This window comes from Trichosurus vulpecula, chromosome 4, assembly GCF_011100635.1.
Source record: "Trichosurus vulpecula isolate mTriVul1 chromosome 4, mTriVul1.pri, whole genome shotgun sequence".
In the NCBI taxonomy this organism is placed as follows: Eukaryota; Metazoa; Chordata; class Mammalia; order Diprotodontia; family Phalangeridae; genus Trichosurus; species Trichosurus vulpecula.
Window position 1 is genome coordinate 287,989,521 of NC_050576.1, and position 20,141 is coordinate 288,009,661.

General features: G+C 35.4%; 1 protein-coding gene across 1 annotated transcript in view; it reads left to right on the forward strand.

The window, feature by feature from the left end:
* The window catches only part of IKZF2 (IKAROS family zinc finger 2), a 191,090-nt gene that overhangs the window by 133,557 nt on the left and 37,392 nt on the right, over positions 1 to 20,141 (forward strand). The window contains exons 4-5 of the mRNA XM_036756220.1: positions 6,059 to 6,325; positions 15,364 to 15,531. Coding sequence (XP_036612115.1) covers positions 6,059 to 6,325; positions 15,364 to 15,531 — 435 coding nt within the window. The remainder of the gene's footprint in view (positions 1 to 6,058; positions 6,326 to 15,363; positions 15,532 to 20,141) is intronic.

Below are 20,141 nucleotides of genomic sequence, written 5' to 3' on the forward strand. Positions count from 1 at the left end.
TTTGCCTCATTTTCCTCAAATGTAAAATGGGGATAATAATAGTACCTACCTTCCGAGGTTGTTGTAAGGATCAGTTGAGATAATACTTGGAAAGCACCTAAAATAATTCTTCACACACAGAAGACTCTTAATAAATTCTTCCTTCTTACCCTGACCTAATTTTTAGGATGTGCCACACACTCCTGAACCCCAAAGCAGTGTGGTACACAGAGCAAGGGATTAAGAGAGCTAGGTACACAGTAGTCAGTCTCCACCCCACCATAAAGGCCAAACCTCTGCCCCCTGGGACCCCTGCCCAGAAGGCAGAATTAATAGCACCCACTAGAGCCCTAGAACTATGGGAATATAAAAGAGTAAATGTTTTTACTGACTCAAAATATGCTTTCCATGTTCTACATGCCCATGGAGCAATTCCGAAAGAAAGGGGGTGTCTGACAGCAAAAAACTCCCCTATCAAACATACCTTTTCCCTTTTGTGTTTTGGCCTTGCCACAGTCATGTTTAATTCCCTCCAGGGAAATTGTCTTTTACACTAGGGAAATTGTCCTTTCTCTATAATCCTATAGGGCCTGTTTGGTCCTTCTTTGCTTAACCTCCTTGACAAGTTTGTCTCCTCTAGGGTCTAAATCATCACCTTCCTGATGACTGCTCTTGAACCCCTTGAACAGGGCCCATCGAGGCAGGGATGGCTCTAGACCTCTTGCCATCAGGATGCAGTTTCAGAAGCTGAGACCTTGGCGCCTTGCCCCCAAAGAATTTGGGTCCTATTTGTTTGAGAGGGGAATGGTGCGGTACAGGCTCTGGGAACCCCCTTGAACTCTCCTTGAATCTTCCCACTTGATCTGACATTTGCTTGAGGCCATAAGCTTTTCATTATCCCTATGCCCAAATCTCTGTTTCCTCCAGATTGCCTTAGGCTACTTCCATACTTGATCCCATTCTCTTGGTTTCTGGATTCTGACCTCTAGTCACACCAGTCCCATCAAGAGCCTCCTTAGACTCCTCCTCAACATCTTCCCTGGACCTCTCCTCCCATCATCCCAGACTACTTGACCACCTCTAGATCCCTCCCACAATCTTGCTGCATAGAAGTCTCATCCTGCCTCCAGGAAGGTACTCAGATTCAATCTAACTCAGAGTCAATCTGGCGGAGATTGTTCTGGCCTGCTAACCAATGCAAGCATCACAAAATGCTCAGGTTCCTTAAGAGTCTACCCAATATGGCGAATATTTAATAAACTCTGTTTTTTTCCTTTGACTGTAAAAAAAAAAAGTTCTTCCTTCCTTTCTTTCTTTCTATGTGTCTCAGAGATCAAAGTGTTTCAAACAACATTTTTATGTGTAAAATTACATGTATAAATTTGCATTTTGGTATTTTAGTGATAGTACTATTGTAGTTTTACAATTCTTATCTTAAGTTTCTTCACTGTGTTGTATATATACATTCCTTGGCTTCCATGAAGGCTTGATGTACAAGCTGTATTTCAACAACTGTTAATGAGAAAATCATATCTTGCCCATGTTTGATGTCTTGTTTGTAGGCCCTGTTATTATCTTTTCATCAGGGAAAAGATAATGACTTAATGTTGCAACATCAGGACACAGGCTTTATTAGTGCACTATTTCTTAAAATTTAAATAAAAAATATTACCTTCAGTGCTAATATTCTAATGACCTTTTACCCTACTTAAGTTTCAGTTTTCTTAATTATAACCATTGGTCTTTTCTCTCTCTACTTTGTGAGGGAAAGAAGAGAAAAAGAAGAAAGGAAAGAAAGAACTGATGCTAGAGACCTTTTGAGCACTGGTCTGTAGAGGAATATGTAGCATATTCACTTGTCTAGTTCAGGAAAATAAATGCTATCACTTTGTGGAGCTGCTATTCTGTAGTGCAACATTTAAAATAAATTTGTAAGCCATTTTACTTCTAGGGGTTGGATGATGCCTCTTTGAAAATATTTTCCTTTGTTCTGCTTCAATGTTTGTATTACACTAATGTTATACTTGAGGCGTGGGATTACATTGGGTGGCCAGTGGTGTTCTGCATTAATTAAGAAATTTCTTACAAAGGAGAATGGTTTTAAATTGTGTCCTAATCTGTGGGAGGGAGATTGTTTATTGAGGTAAGGGTGTGGAGCAGGTGATTCCAGAGAGGAAAGACAGCCTGAGTATAGGCTCATAGGTGGGGCAGGGTGGAGAGTATGTGCACTAGGAATGGCATGAGTTTGCCCAGCTTAGGTAGACATCATACCTGGAATTAAAGTAGAAGATGAGACATCTAGAGAAAGCCTTAAGATCCATTGGAAAGAGTTTTTGCTTCACCTGCATGGCAATGCTAAACGATGAAGGCACTCTGTGGTCACAGTAGCATCACAGTGTGGCATGGTAGACAGAACATTGACCTTGGATTTGGAAAGAGCTGAGTTCGAATCCTTCCTTAAACACTTAATAACCATGTGAACCTGGCAAGTCACTTAATCTCACTGACATTCAGTTTCAAATCTGTAAAAAAAATGGGGATAATAATAACCCCTATCTCCTAGGGTTGTTACAGCGATCAGATTAGTAACATATGATGTTTTGCAAATTATAAAGTGCTATATAAATACGAATGATGAAGAGCTGTAGGGGAAATTGGGTCTGGAGTGCTGCACAAGAACAAGGTCATAGAATTCCTAAGGAGATGTAAATAAAGGAGAGAACTAAAAGAAGATTGGAGAGAGAGGGATAGTGGTCTGCAAATGCAGAATGTTACTATGTACACTTCTATGAGTACATTTTATTAGTTATTTTTTTCTTTGTTGCAAGGGTAAGCTCATTAGGATGGGTTGGTTTATGAGAGTATATTCAGAAATGAATATAGGATAAAAACAAGACTAGAAAAAAATTAATGGCCAGATCCCAGAGATTCTAAAGACAAAAATGCCAAAACTCGATATCATACTGGTTTAAGAAAGGATGGTAGACATCCTAAAATTTGGAAGGTTACAGGAGAAAAGCAGGGTGGGACTGCTAATAGCAACGAGTATTAATGATAGTGAGAGTATTCAGTGCTTACAATTTCACCATGAGAAGAATTATAGAAAAGAGAAATGTTTCCTTTTGAGGGAAAATATTTCATCTTACTCCAAAAGTACCAAGTAGTTCACGTTTTCCCTAGTTACCTCAATCTGAATTCTTAAGACATTTTCAACATCATTGTGCCATGCATTTTGCCCTATCTCTGTCTTGTGAAAAGACTCTGTCAGCAATCCAGAATTACAGCTATACTAACAAAATTCCATTTTTTTCTGTGGGATGATCCAAGAACAGCAAACAGAAAGCATAAAGTTTCTTAACCAACACAAGTGTGTGCATGTATGCTATGCTCTTCTTGTCATTCACTGCATTCTGATGTGCAGATGGGAAGGATTGGAATACTCTGCATGGCTAATAATGTGTTCCATGTAGTAAGTAGGTTTTGGATGCATAGCAAAGAAAAATCCATCTAAGTAATGCTCGATGTGGTCTGCAGGTCAGACTAGTCCCTCTCTCAGCCTTATTTGTTTAGTCTGACTTTAGAGCTCCTGATTTGACATGGTGGGTTCATATGGGTAAGGTGTTTTTTTTTTTTTTTTGGCCAGAATCAAGATTCAGAATTATCTTTTCACCTCAGTCCTGAAGCATGTTTACACAAGTACTCTAGTTTAACACAGAGCGTGTGAGGTACATATAGTCATTGTTCACCTAGAGGCAGCATGGCTCAATGGATTAAGCAACAGACTAGCATCTTGCCTTGACCTTAAACTTTTGTAAACCCAGTCAAGTCATTTTCCTTCTCCTAAACTCAATCTCCTAAATAAGAAACTAGAGAAGCCATGTTAGAATGTTTATAAAGCACTTCTTTTTAAAAGATAAAAAAGTGATATAGAAATAAATTTATTTCAGTGGGATATGTTTATAATCACAGAATGTTAGAACTGGAAAAGACATTGAAACTCATCTAATGCAACCAGCCTCACTTAATACATAAGCAAACTGAAAAACACAGAGATTCTTAGTAACTTGTACCAGGTCACATGGTTAATAACAGTAGTAAGTAATTTGATGTTTGGTCTTCTTTTGTGTATACTGCCATGTTTACTCTTGTTGATCGTTTAAAATAGCTGTTAGATTTCTCCCTGTTTATCTTTATTTGTGGTTAAATGTATATTATGTAACATAATAAAATCAATCAACCAGAAAACATTTATTTTGTTTGGTCGTTTCAGTCCTTTCTGACTCTTTGTGATCCTATTTGGAGTTTTCTTGGCAAAGATACTAGAGTGGTTTGCTGTTTCCTTCTTCACCTTATTTTACACAAGAAGAATTGAGGCAAATAAGGTTAAGTGACTTGCTCAGGGTCACACATCTAATAAGTTTCTAAGGCTGGATTTAAACTCAGGAAGATCTGTCTTCCTGACTACAAGCCTGGCACTCTACCCACTTTGCCACGTAGCTATGCTAGCATTTATTAAGTGCTTACTGTATGCCAGACACCTATGATAGACCCTGAAGATGACCAAGAGAAAAATGCAACAGTTCTCAAGGAGCTTATCAAAGGAAACATGTACAACGTTGATAACTATATACTGAATAAAAGTAGTAGATACAAGGTATTTTAGGGAGGTCGAACATTAGCAGTTGGGGGATGGGTCAGGCAGAGTTTCACAAAGAAGGTAGTGATTGATCTCAGTCTTGGAAGAAGTAAGGAATTCTGTGATGTGAAGGTAAGCAGTGTGTATTCAAGGAATGAGAGACAAGGGGAAGCTTTATTGCCAAGGAAACTAGAAATATAATGCCATGTGTGAGGAATACTGAGAAGGCTAGTTTGACTAGACTTAAGTGCAGGAAGGAATTTAATGTATAAGGAGACAGGAAAGGTTAGGGACAGGTTATAAAGGGCTTTAAAAGCTAAACAGAGGAATTTAGATTTTATCCTCCTAGAGGCCATAGAAGGCCCATGGAGTTTCTTGAGATGACAAGCTCAGAACTGCACTTAGGGAAATTTACTTTGGCAGTCATGTGGAGTGTGAGATTTGAGAGAAAAAGATCAATTAGGAGACCCTTGTAGTAGTCAAGATGGAAGGTGATGAAGGAATGGACAAAAGAAGTGACTATATGAATAATGCAGAGGGAACAGACACAAGAGGCATTGTAAAGGTAGAAATGTCAAGATTCACCTATTTTTTGGATATGGAGGGTGAGAAGTTGCGGATAATAGTAAGGTTGCAAACAGAAGGCTGGAAAGGTATGGGGACTCTCAATAGAAATAAGGAAAATTGGAAGAGGGGCATATTTGAGAAGAAAGATAATGAATTCTGTTTTGGACATGTTGGCTTTGAGATGCTTATATCCACTTGGAAATGTCTAATAGGCCATTCATAATGGAGACCTAGAGGTTAGGAGAGAGACTAGAGCTGTATTGAAGGTCTGAGAATCATCTGTGTAGAAACGACGAACCAAGGGCAGCAGAAGAAGTCACCAACAAATATAATGTAGAAGGGAGGAGGCCCCTGCATGAAGCCTCAGAGAGGTGTCATACTTGCAGTCACTAGGAAGCCAGATTAAAATATAATTGGAGAATGTTTAACAAAATAAATAAAAATACAACAACAACAAAAATAATGTTTATTTGTGGTTTTCTTAGTCAATATGTGGCCCAAGGGGATCTATTTTTATTTGAGTTTGACACCATTTCCTTATAGTACATTCACAAATGGAGGAAGACCCAGAAAAAGAGACTAAAAGGTGGTTAGACAAATAGAAGGAGAAACAAATGAGGCTATTTTTTTGTAGTCATAGATACTTAGATAAGATGGAATACTTAAGAAGAGAAGATTGTCAACAGTTTCAGATGCTGCAGAGAGGTCAAGAAGTGTGAGAACTGAGAAGAGGCCTTCAGACTTGGTAATTAAGGGATCATTGCAATTTTGGAGAGATTATATTCTCCATGATACCCACAAATAAAATAGGTAAGAGAAAGTATATTTATCTGTGTCTTTATAATAACTATTTTCTTGTTCTCTTTTAAATCACAGCAAATTCAGTAAAGCTAGAAATGCAAAGTGATGAAGAGTCTGACAGGAAACCCCTGAGTCGGGAAGGAGACATCAGGGGCCATGATGAAGGTAGCAGCCTAGAAGAACCCATTATTGAGAGCAATGATGTGACTGACAACAGAAAAGTCCAGGAGCTTCAAGGAGAGGGAGGAATCCGGCTTCCGAATGGTAAACTGAAATGTGACGTCTGTGGCATGGTTTGCATTGGGCCCAATGTGCTTATGGTACATAAAAGGAGTCACACTGGTAAGCAGCTGAAAGAAAATCTGATGACTGCCTATGGCATCTGATGTTTATATTACCTGACAGCTATTCTCTTGCCTTTTTATTCAGGGGTAGAAATGGTGAATGGGGACCCCAACTTTTTCAGAACTCTGCTAGTACTGTATTGTTGACAAGCAGAAAGTAACCTTGGTCTTGACTTCCAACCATGGAGTCTGAATAGTAAATCATAAAAAAAGAAGCTTGGAATTCAATTTTCATTGTGCTTAATGCAGCAGTATTATGGTAAGGGTTCAAATGGCAAAGGATTTCATGGTGTAATGTGATCTTTTCATTTTTCTGTACACATTTTACCTTGCCATGGACAGATGATTTGGTTTGTGAGTGGAGAGTCTAAGATAAATTTAGTCCTCATGCATTTGAATAGGAGTGAATCATTTTATGTCTTTTTTAAACCTTCTGCAATTCCTACCTGCCATAGGCTACCCTGACAGTCAGTGCTAGAACACAATTGCCAGCTAGGTATCAGAGCATTAAAACACTTAGCACGAGTCCTGTTACATTAGGCAGTATATAAATGCTTATATTTTCTCTCCCCTTCCTGACCCCCTCAGCATTTTGCCTTCTCTAGATCAGTATAGCAGAAAGGATAAGGAAGTGTCCCTGGTGAAAGATGCCTTTTTTTTCTTTAAACGGAATCTTCTCTAAATTATTTTAGTTGTGTAAAGTTTAAATTTTTCTTACCAGTTATAAAAAGCCACATTTTCCATAAATATAAAATGAACCCTTGAAATAAATTAGGTACTTTGGGAACTTCTTGTGACATCTAGAACATAGTTGGTATTTAATAAATGTTTGCTGAATTGAATACTAGTGAGCACTGTACATATAGTGAGTTTGCCATCAGTGTTACTTTGACTTTCTGACTAATTATTCTGCCTATATTAAACCCATCTTTGGAATACACTAAGGAAGTACCCAAAAGTGTTCAGTTTAGCTCACTGGGCTTATTGATGATTTGAGTTTTCAAGTGCACAATTTATTCTGTATGGTAGAACTCTGCATCACCAGGGTCCAGATATAAACTGCTATGTAAATAACTATACATGTAGTCTCATAGTCTGTCTACAATCTGCAATAGCAGTCTAGAACTGACTTCTGCTATCCATACTTCTATATGTATCAAACGCACACCTCACAATAACCTGATGAGGTATGTAAGGCAAATATTATCACCCTCATTTTATCAATAAGGAAAATGATGCTCAGAGAGGTAAAGTAAGTTACCCAGGGTCACAAAGCTGGAACTTAACCCCAGGTCTTCCAACTCCCTGGTTTAGTATTAACACTATATTGTGCTGCCTCTCAGTGACTTATGCCTTTTGACAATTATGGTGTATGAGTTTTAGAGCCTCAGAGACATGGAGAGACACCATTGCTTCTAGTTTTTTTTTAACTGAGGGGAGATGTTGCCATATCAAAATAATTTCTGATCTTGATGGTGGCAAGGGAGTTGTGTTATTATCAGGTGGGAGGAATGGAGTACAGCTCAGGAGATTACAGTGAAGGAAAGGGGAACTAGATGAAAGCCTTTCAATTAAATAAACCTTTTCAATCTTAGGGAAATAAGAAAGGACTAAATGGTTTATTGCTTTAGTCATGAATAAACCAAAAGAAGTGCATTCATAATTTTAATATCATCAGTCCTATACCAGAATTAAAAGTAGTTATACAGATGAAATTATGGTAAAAAATGCAAATGATGATTATTACTCTTATACTCAAACCAGAAAGTTGCAAATTTGGAAAAAATAGCAATAGATACATTAATCTAAGGTGCAAAGGAGTTATAGGAATAGATAGTCTCAATAATAACAGTAATAATGATATAGTTAGCATTTATGTAGGTAGAGCTTTAAAGTTTGAAAGATGAGCTACAAATATTATCTCATCTTATCCTTAGAACAACCCTGGAAGGTAGGTGTTATTATTATCGATGACAAAACTGAGGCAGGCTGGGGTTCTGATTTGGCCAGGGTCTACAGTTGGTAAATGTCTGAGTCTGGATTGAAACTCAGGTCTTCCTGCCTCCAAGCCCAGTGCTCTCTCTACTGCACAAGTATACTACACTTTTAGAAGAAAGATGAGCCACAACAAAACAAGGGGAAAGCCACTTAAACATCCATTGAACTGCTGCTCTGTGGGAAGTAGTTCTATTTAGGACCTAAAGAGGAATAATACGCAGTTACTACTTTTAAAGAGTTTGTCATCTATGAGAGAGAATATTTGTAAAATATATATGTAATACACTGTAACAATAGTGCCAAAAAAGAAATACAAACACAGTGTTATGGGAATACAGAGAGTAGAAAGGTAATACCTTCCTGGAAGGATCAGGGAAGGGTTCATAGAGGCAGTAACATTTGAACTAGGAAAAATGTCCAGGATTTGACAAGCAATAAAGATGGAGGTCACTGAGTAGAAGAAATAATGTCAGCAAAGAAACAAGAAGCAAGGAACAGCCTGAAATATTTAAGGAATGGCAAGTAGTATAATTTGGCTTTATTTCAAAGCTCAATCTCATGAGGATCACTTAGGGTCAGTCAACATTCAACCTAGTCTCCTACCTTTTATATGTTTACAGTAATGAACAGTCAATAGTCATACTCAGAATGATCAATAGATAAGATCCTGAGGGGTCAAAGAAATATTAAAGCTTGAGCTATGATTATAAAGTAATGCATCAGATTTTAAAAACAACAAATATACCAGAATAGCTATCATATATGCAAACATATGTACGTATTATTCATGTACATAATATTACTACCACAAAAAATCACTCATTTTAACCTCGAAACATTTTGAAATTTCTTTAACATTAATTGCCTTTAGAATCAATGGCAAATTATTTTGGACATCTCCAGTGGCAGCAAATCTTTTCCTTTTCAGAATTGATTTGATTTTAAAGTGATTTGGTGCCAATGCAGTGAATAAGGCAGGTAGCCCAGCTTTAGAAGTACTGTTCTCACTCAAATGCACTCTATATCAATAAAGTAAAGAGATTGGTTTTCTTGTATGGATTATTAACTGATTCTGAAGAAAATCCAAGAGAAGAGTTAGAAAAATTTATTTATAAATGTAGCCTGTCAGAGTGATTCTTTTGAAGGATAGCCATTGATTTGGATACATAACCTCTGACATGACAGTTTAAGAGTACATCTTACTACTTGTGTTCCATACAGTTAATTTACCGAGACACTAAATATATCTTAGAAGGATTTTCAACTACAAGGGTTAAAACTAAAAAGGGTTTTCAAATTTTATGTTAACAAGGAGATCTAGTTAACCAGTTAAACTTTTTCTTTCTTTAGCATTCTGAGGTTGAGGTTATACTGTAGCCATCATAATTTTTGATAGGCTTTCCTGTTGTTAATTTGTTACTTCTATTTTACTTAATTTCCTGTTATTGTCTCTTATTATAAAGAATTTGCTAGCTCAGGGTAGTTTAAATACATCATATTAATCATTAGTGTTCTGTTAAGCATCTAATTGAAAACTGAAGTATTTTCAAATTGTAACAAGACTTGAATTATGAATAATCACAATAGTAACATGATAGTAATAGTAACATTGATCTAGGATGTTTTAAGTATAGTTTTAAATGCTAGATAATAGACTGAATGATCTCTCAAAAGTCACATAAATTTCATCTGTTACTTTGTAGCTAATTGGTACATTAGAAATAATCTTTTCAGCTTTCCCAAATAATTAAGGTTATGGTTAGAATTTTTTATGGTCAGCATGGAAATGTAGAAACTAACATTTTTCCATTTCCATTTTATTTATGATCACCTAAAATAATAATTCTACATAAGCCACTACTTTTCTATTTCCACCTAAGACTCTAAGTGTGTTTGGATTTCTCCATTGTGAGCTTTACTTGTGGTGGGGGTGGGGTGGGAAATAACTCATTCATAATTTAGTAATTATGAATTAATATTATTTTTGTCAACAGTTTGAAGTAGAATTTCTTCCTCAAATTTATACATATATAACTTAAATATTTTAGGGAAAGTTCTTTTATTATTTTTTCAATTTGCAAAACATTAAATATAGGATTGAAATTAGGAATGATGCTAAACCATCTAACTCATGACACTCATATGGAGAATCAGATCTAATTAGCTCTCTGTTTTTCTTTTTCCTTTTCTCCTAAAGTGCCAATTCCAGCATCTCATTTATGGTTTGGGATTTTTATTTTGGTATTGCTACTTTAGCCAAGTAATCAGGTAATATGATCATCGGATTCTCTAGGCAGTCTTCATGGGAAGGTATTAAGGAAAGGAAAACAAGTAGGGGGAGTGAAATCAATTCATGTAAAACTACTGATCTGTGGGGAGATTAAGAAAGTTATAAAGTGGATCGTTCTCTTTGATTTTGACCCTTTATGGGCAAAACATAAAAAAACACTTTTTTCTTCCAGCTTTCAGTACCATGTTTAGTACATTGTGGCTTTTTGGAGTCATGCCCTTGCTCCTTGATGGCTTGTTCATCACAGCATTTTGACTAGGAAATTCTGCATTTTTGCAGGTTGTGTATTCTACTCAGCACAAGACCCATGCCTCTGTTTCACTAAGGCATATAAAAGTGTATATGCATTCCTCTTGCCTAGATAAACTCGTACTCTGCTTATTGATCTTCATGCATGTGCTCATGCATGTCTTTGCTCACAAACACACAGGTGTACTTTATATCAGTAATGGAAATAATACAAATAATCCCAAGAAGTAACTAAACTCTCTTGAAGTGGGTGAAAATTTAGAATAAGGCTGAGAGAATACTATGGTGCTTAGTTCTGTCACAGCCCTTCCCCTAGGTTAACCAGTTATTTCTCAAGAAATAGCTTTGGCACACAACTTTTTTCTATGTCCAGTTGTCATAGTAGGATAGTATTCTATTTGGTTGTTTGGACTAGATTACTCTTCAGTGTTGTTATGGGGAATCCAGAAGTCGTAGGATTTGTTCTGCATTGATAAATGAATAAGGATGTACATTAGTCTATGCCTTCTCCAAAATATTTAAATCTACCATATAAATGAATTAATTCAGTAAATGTAGCTTTTTTTAAAAAAAATAGTTCATCTGTTGTGGGGGGATTAATAATATTCATTGTAATCATATAGGTAAAGTTAACAATCATTGGGAATTTTGACAGAGATTATTGATTTGATAGAATGTTTAGACATTTCAACTTCACTGGTTTGCAGGGCTGGTAGAATACTTTCCAGGGGCAGGGTACATAAAGTAAGGTGAAGGCCCCTTTATAGAGACATGGTTTTATTATGACTTAGTTGACAACTACATAAAGCAAAACTCAAGGCACTTACCTTATAAAGTATAAGTTAGTCATTGCCCCCACGCTGTTATTAGAAAAAGTTATTTGGTTATGTCCTTCCAAAAGCATACACTGTGGGATAAAAATGATAGTTTAAAAAGTATACTGAAACCTGAAATGACAGCTGTAACTTTTCATGAACAGATTCAGCGGTACAAAGAGCTGCTTAAATGCTTTTAAAATACACATACATGGATTTCTGGATATTTTTCATTGCAAAATAGTGAAACCTTTATTAGTTAAGCATTTAATTCATCTAGCAAACACATATCAGAGAACTAAGGTACAGGGAAAGGGACTGAACCTGTGATTTCATTAGGATAGGGAACTCCTGGGTGAGAAACTGCCTTTACCAAGGGAAGCTGACACCATCTCTGCAACTCATAGTCTTAGGAGGTGAACTGATGTGGCATGGGTCACACAATCAGTATGTCCAAGGCAGGACTTGAAGCCAGGTCTTGCTGGCTGTTCTTGCTCCCTATCCACTACACCACTGATTTTCAAAGACCTAAAACTGTGTAAATATGGAGATTTTAGAAAGTCCACTAATTGCAATATTTTTTTTCCTTGAGCGACCTGATTTTTGTCCTCATTTAAGCTCTGTTTACATGATGTTAACATAGCTTATCATTTTGGTCAGCTGTATCACCCATTCAAGTGGTTTTTTAAAAATTAGTCAATTAACAAGCATTTATTAAGCCTTTGCCAGCTAGTGTGATAGGTTCTGGGGATATAAATTCAAAGAATTAAACAATTCCTGCATTCAAAGGATTTATATTTTAATGTGGCACTGTAACTCCAGAGATGTTCAGATTTCTCAGCAGTAATCCTGCCTTGAATCCTACCTAAAGAAGTAACGTAACCCTGGTGTATCTCATTCAGGACAATAATTATATATTATCAACATTTACAACATATGCATTGGTCCAAAGTGCTTTCAGTTCCTTAGATTCAGCAGCCAACTTGCCTTGAACACATATCCACAAGGAGATAACTGCAGATGCGCCTTTTTAGACTTTAACTCTCTGAGAATTATAGAATCTTTGAGCCTCAAACTTCCATGAAATTTGAAACAAGAGTTAAGGATGTGTTCATTCCGATTTTTCACTGGAGTAAATGCCATATGTGTTCCAGATAAAATTATTAAATAAGATTAGACAACTCAGAGTGAAACTTTGAAAAGGCAGCTCAGTGTTTAATTAATGACTTATCTTTAAGCATGGAAATAAATGGTCCAGATCATCAAAAAGGAAGTTATTTTTATTTTCCTTTACTCACTGAAATTTAAAATAATGATAACCTTAAAAATTCACACTTAGCAGCTGTTCTGGTTTCAGATTGTTCTTTTCAAGTCTAAATATAAAATTGCCCAGTTACTGTAAATCACCTAGAACAGGTTTATCCTCTTAAAAATTAAATGCAAAATCAATTACATTAGTCAATGAAATAATTTTTCAGGTATTGGTAGAGCAATCCACAGCAGAAGAAGCTTTTTTGAGCTAAGATATTTCCTGATTTTCACCTTTCATAATAAAAAGAGTCCCTAGAGAATTATATGACAATATTAGTCAACAATTGTTCAGAGAAGAATTTTATAGGAGGATAATTTTATTTGTGGGTTGTAGGTTGGCAGATTGTAGATAAAGGTTGACAGGTTCAAAACACCAGCATTTCAATAATTTTGTTTATTTTACCATCCTCAGCTCCTCACTCTCCCACACATCCAGTCTTATTGATTGTGCTTCTACATCATCTCTTACATCTCCTTTCTCATCCTCATACAACAACACTGTAGATCAGAAATCATCACCATGTACCTAGACTGATTGGTTGTCCTTCCTCAGGTGTCTCCCCTCTTCAGTTCATGTTTCATGTAGCTGCCAAAGTGATCCTGACCTGTTCAATAAATATAAGTGGCATGCTGTTTTCCTCTAAACAAAAATACAAAATCCTTTGGTATTTATATATTTTTTTTTACATTTATGCTCCAACTTCCCTTTCTAGCCTTATTATTTCCATAGTATTCCCTCTCATACATGATCCTGCTAATTTATCTCTTTTGCTTTACCTCATGCCCAATAGGCCATCTTATTTCTTATCCTTTGTAGAGTTTTTCCCCACACCTTCATTGCCCTTTCTCCTTATTTCTCCCTCTTAGAATCCCTTTTATTTCTGAGCTGAGTTTATATTCCACCTCCCATGGGAAGCCTTTCCTGATTTCCAGGCTCCTCTACTGCAGGTTCCTTACCACCACTACTGCTACTATTCCCTTCCCACAAATTACCTTGTATTTGTTATTTATGCTTATATGTATACCTGTTGATTCCCCCAAAAGAATGTGAGCTTCTTGAGGGCAGGGATTATATAAATTTCTTTTTCTTTGTATCCCCACTGCCCTAGACAGTGCCTTACACATAGCTTAGATGCTTAGGTATGCCTTAATTCATTTTTACCTGTTTACCAAAATAGTTGGAGGTGTTTCACTGAAATTTCTTTGTCTTGGTCCCATGACACTATAATGTTCAAGAAACTAGAGAAGGGCCTTAGAAATATTGTGTTAAAGATAGAACCATAAATGACTTTATAAAACAAAAATTAATCTTGTCTAGTCCTTTGTTTTATGTGTCAAAAACTTGAGGCCACTAGATTTACAGGCTAATTAATGTACAAGACTTTTCTCAGGTGGACCACAAAGAATTCAAATGCAGAGGAAACCACCCAGCTAGCCAGACCCAAATTGTTGCCTACACCTCTAGTGTACTCACTCTTTGATTGTGCTAACATTAACAAGCATATTTCATGCTTGATCCAGTGAATGACAACCAGTTCACAGTAATGGATCAAGATGTCATAAACAAAAGATTATTAATATTAAATTAGAGTTGCCAGAAAGAAAAACTGTATTATAATGGAACAACATAAGTATTCCTGGCATAGAAATGTATCTTCATATTTTCCTTCTTGTCTCTATCACTTCTTCTTAAGGATGACACAAATTTGCTAAAGAGCTGTTAGTGACAGGTTTCATAAGGGAGCTGTCACTAAAGTTGTTTTGTTTTGAGTCATTAAAATCATTAAAAGTGAAAAATGGATTTTAAATATGTCATTTGGGGCCAGGGTTCCACCTAACTGACATAAACTGGCATGCTCAGTAGGCTTTCAGAGTGATAAGAGCCCTGCACCGTGAGTTAGGAGTTGTTCTGCCACTAACTATAACATTGTGAAAGAAAATCCCTCAGTCTCTCTGGATTTCTCTTCCTTTACCTATAAAAGGAAGGTATGGGACCAAGTGTTCTCTAATATTGCTTCCATTTCTAAAATGCTATGAATTCAATGAAAAACTTGAGTTATGTTAGTTGCATTACTAAATTGAATGGTCAGGTTAATAAAATTTTTCGATCTGGTAGACCTAGCCTTAGTCGAAGCAATGGAGCACTACTGAATTTATATGAGGAGGAAAAATGTCCACTGTCATGGATGTGAAGCTTGAAATCCTACCATGATCCAGTCCTACATTTTAAGGAGACATTTGGAAAACTCATATCGGAAAAGAGTCTGCAACAAACTTTTGGCATGGAGAAATGGTACGAGTTAGCAGTGTGTTGGACTTGAATCGCTGTACCATAACTTTTTTAATGCCTTCCTAATTTCTCCCTTCCTAAAGGTGAGCGCCCCTTCCACTGTAACCAGTGTGGAGCTTCTTTCACTCAGAAGGGCAACCTACTGAGACATATTAAGTTGCACTCTGGGGAGAAGCCGTTCAAATGTCCCTTCTGCAGCTATGCCTGTCGGAGGAGGGACGCCCTCACAGGACACCTCAGGACACACTCTGGTAAGTTCCCTCAGGTTACTTGTTTCCCTTGACTCTTCATCCAGATCAGTGGCCATGAAGTTAGCTCCGCTGCTTTTCAAGATGGTCCCAACATATTTCTACCAGCATCTAAACTTCCTGAATAATTCTTATAGAGTGACAAAGCTCACCTACAGTCATGAAACAGTCCTTCTCATCTAACACAGCTCTTCAAAGAAGAGCTAAAAACAAAGGAAGAAAGGACTGTAGAAAATCCAGTTGCTTACACCTTGGTATGTAGCCAGGTAACTGTTGAACTATATTATGTTGTGCTTCATGTATATTAAATATGCTTTGAAAAGCCATGTAAAGCATTTGTGGTCCTCTTTTTTTTTGTTTGTTTGCAATAAGACAGGCTGGCCAAGTGAGCACTATCAGCTGGAAATGCTGTTATTTGTGGCAAGTGAAATAAGAAAAAAAACGTATCAGTTATGCAAATCTCCAAGGTCTTTTTAATTTCAGAGAAATCGTTACATCATTGACTATATCAATCCAAGATAACTGTAAACCTCTTAGTGAAATAAAAGAGAGCTGCCATGACCCAGCTATAGAGGGGGGAAAGCCCTGGTAATTTAACTTTAATTCAAGGCACAGATGGTCATCTGAACAGTTGAGCACTGTATGTGCTACTGATAAACCTGAGAATAGTCCTCATCAGAAAATTGGCTGTTAAAAGCATAGTTGTAGTATTAGCTGTGTGATTCTTTGGCTCTGTAACCACTGTCGATATATGGTCATGTAGCTGTATCTTTTTCCGGCCTCATGCATCATCATAAAAATAGAGAATGAGTACTTAATTCCAGTAATGCTGAAAAGAAAAAAAAATAGCTCAACGGTTTTTTTTCCTTTTTTTTTTAAACTAGTTTCAGCTTGCACTTGCAGGACTGAATGAATCTCATTTGACTTTTAGCATGTACAGCTCTAACAAAGAAGTTAGAGAAGGAAAATTAATATAGAACCCTGTCATGCTCATTTTATATACTCCTGTCCATCATGACACATTAAATTTTAATTTTAATGTAGAGATGTGATGGAAGTGCTGTTTTTATCGAAAATGACAAGTCATATTACAGAGTGCTGTGATTTGTAAAGCAATGCTTATATTACATTTTTAAGATTTCTCTTGTTGTACTTGGCCTTTTAACATGAATGCAAGGGGATTACAATACTTTCAAACTTTAATTTCTGGATTGTCTGATGCCAGAAAAGTTCAATCAACAACAATAAAAGTTGAGATAAAGAAAGGAAATATATTTTGAGTGAATTGCTCTTCTGTTTTAAGCTGCTAAATGCATTTCTAAAATATAATATTTTATGCAGAGATGTAGTTAATTTAAGAAATCCTAAATTTCAAAATTAAAAGAAAAAAATTGCAGAAAATTCTGAACTTCAAAAAGTAAGAATAACTAAAGAAAAGATTGGTTACTTTAAATAGATTCACTATTTTTTAAAAAAGCATTTAGTCACTGTTGATTTCTTTTTACTGTATTCACTTTTATAGTTAAAATATTATTTTATTTGAATTACCAAAAATAATTTTCTGACTTGTATAGAAATATAGTCATTGCATAAAATAGGTTATATATTTTTGCCTCCTCTATCATAGCCTTTAAAATGTTATTGCTTTTAGTTTGTAGAGTTAGCATCCTCTGTTGGAATACTTCATTGTTATTTACTGCTCATGATCTGCTCCGCAGATATAGCTATGGTATTTAAAATTACTATAATACCCGTTCTATGTGAAGTCAACATTTTCAAAATTTAGGGAGCCATTTGGCAGATTCTCAGACTTCAAAGGCTGGCTGTTCTGGTACTAGTTAACCTAATTATTGTTGATCCATTGTATATTTTCAAGATAGATCCTTGATATATCAGTAGATTAATTTTTTATAATCTTATTTATACTTTGAATATAAGACCTGTTTGTATTTTTCTGGAAGATTTTTATATTTTTCGATTTTTATGGTAGTGTCACTTTTTTCTTTATTTGATTATTTCATTGTTTGTATTTCTACAATTCATTTCTCACTTTACAGGGTTTAACTTAATTGTAATTACTGACTTGATAAATACTACCATTATTTCTCAACGTTCTTTTCATTAAAATAGATGCATTCGGCATTAATGAAGCATGTGTGTCCTCAGTATGCTATTGTGGTGTTTGTCATTACTTAATAGATTTGTGAATTAAATCCAATGCTATATTCCCCCTCCCCTTTTTATTCCCTTCTGTGGTACTAAAACTGTAATTGTACCTGTCCATGAGTAAATGGCCATACTTTGGTTTAATTGTACAAAACCATTGCAGAAAAATAAAAGATAAAGCATAGAAGTAAGCCACTTAGGTTTATATTGGACCTAATACAATTGGACCATATACAAAAATATGACTTTTTATTTAAAATTTGTCAGCAATAGGCTGATTGGTATAAAGACTAAGAAAATTTTAATGTATTTTGGAAATAATAGCTTATCTCTATAGTTGGAGAAGTATTGTCATAGTTGAAAGAGTAATGATGAGAAAAGTCAGGAGACACAGATTCTAGTTCTCTCTTTGAACTCTAACCAGGTGATAAGTTAGAGCCTCTTGGTTTCTTTATAAAATTAAAGTGTTGGATTAGGTGATACTTAAGATCCTGTCCAGCTCAGAAATATATACTTGTTTATAATTGGTTAGAAACAAAATTTATGTGGGACAATTTTCACTCTTAGACTCAACTGTTAGTAATAATTATTTGCAAAATAATATATGTGAAAATGCAAATTATAAAATTACATATGTAAAACAATTACATTGCTTTAACTTGGGTTTTGGTTTTTGGTTTTGTTTTTTTTTTTTTTTTTTGGTCAGGAAAGCCTTAATTTTTTTCTTATTTGTAGTGCTTCAGGCTTGTCCTCAAATCTGCTTGCTGCTTCCTTCAACTTCTGCATTATAAGCAAGCATCTTTAGAGAGTAAATGCCTTGCTTTAGCTTTCTAGGCCCTTTCATCTCAAGAGCAGGGTCAAAGACTTCACCTGTTTACTGTTGAACAGAGAAGGTATTTATTCATCTCTTGTTGCAAGCTAGTTTTAGCCATCTATTCATTGCCTAGAAACTAAACCTCACTCATTCTATATGGCTACCTCTGTACCAAGGCTCCAAAACCCAAAATTTCCCATTGGGGTTTTTTACTTGCCCTTTCTCCTATGACCAAAGGAAAAAAAGCCAGAAACCCTCACCCTGAAATGGTCTCTCTCCGTTTGAGAGCTAATTTGTATGGAATGCTAACGATTGCACTTTAACTAGTTGACTAGACGCTAACTTCTTTTAAAATTCTCCTTAAAGAGACTTGCCTCTTGTTGTTGTTTATAAACCTGTTAAAACACATTGGAACAAACAAGATTGTTTTTAAACAAGGGTATATAATGATTACCTCACAGTTGCCATATTTATTGTCTGATATTTAAGGTCAGGTACTCCTTATTCTGTGATATTAGTCCTCTTGTTTCACTTATGACTTGTATCTTGAAATAACCTCGATTTTGGCTAAATATTGTAAGTAAGATACCTGTTGACATGCAAAACACTAGTGGGAGAAGAAAAAAGTTGCTAAATTTTCATTAGATACTTTGTAATGCCTCTTAAGGGTTGACATTTTGTAGGAGCAATTTCCTAATGTATTTCCATTTTATACTGTTAATTTAAGTCTATCAAACCTTGGATATTTGGTTTGGTAGACTATTCAACCTTAAAAATTTTATTTTATGTGCTTTGAGGTTCTCTTAAATTTATCACATGTAGTTGTATCTGTTAATAATTATATTAACCTTAAAATATATTGACATTTTGCAAATAGGAATTTGTTTTCAAATAAAAAGACATTTCCACCATTATAAAGATATATTTTTTAAATAAGCTGTCTCTATAGTTTACATATATATTTTTAGAGCAAGTAATGTATAAATTGTTATTTCTACATTTTCTATAAATTCTCCTATTTATGTTCTTTGTGTCAGAATAAGAGCTTATTGTTTTTAATGTAGTTCCTAAATTTATGTCATTTGTTGTCTTGTTGAGATGTACAGCTATGAACTGCATGTGACTTGTCTCATTAACGTAGGTTGATACTTCATTTCTTTTTGACTTCACTGATTTTCAATTCACTTCAACAAAAATGTATTATATACTATGTGTAAGGCATCATGGTAGGTGCTGGGATATCAAAAAACAACAACAAAAAGAGTCCCTACCCTCAAGTAGCTTTTATTTTACTGTATACAACATGTAGACAAATAGATAATTACAAGGAGATTTGATGAAAGACACAGCACTTTTTGCTTTCATTATGGAGAATTTCTTTTTTATAGAAAGCATAATTTTTGTTGGCATACATTTATACAGATAGGGCTTTCAACTGCCTTGTTAGAGTCTTACTTTATCATAACAGCTAAACCAAAGAAAATGGATGCCTGTGGTAAAAATTGTAATTTTTAAATGTAAAAAAGTACTTGAAGACTTAGAAAAATAAATAGGATAGCTTGTATATTCTTCATTTAAAGAAATACTGGATAAACACACCAACCAACAAGCTTACTAAAGATCTCAAAGGTAA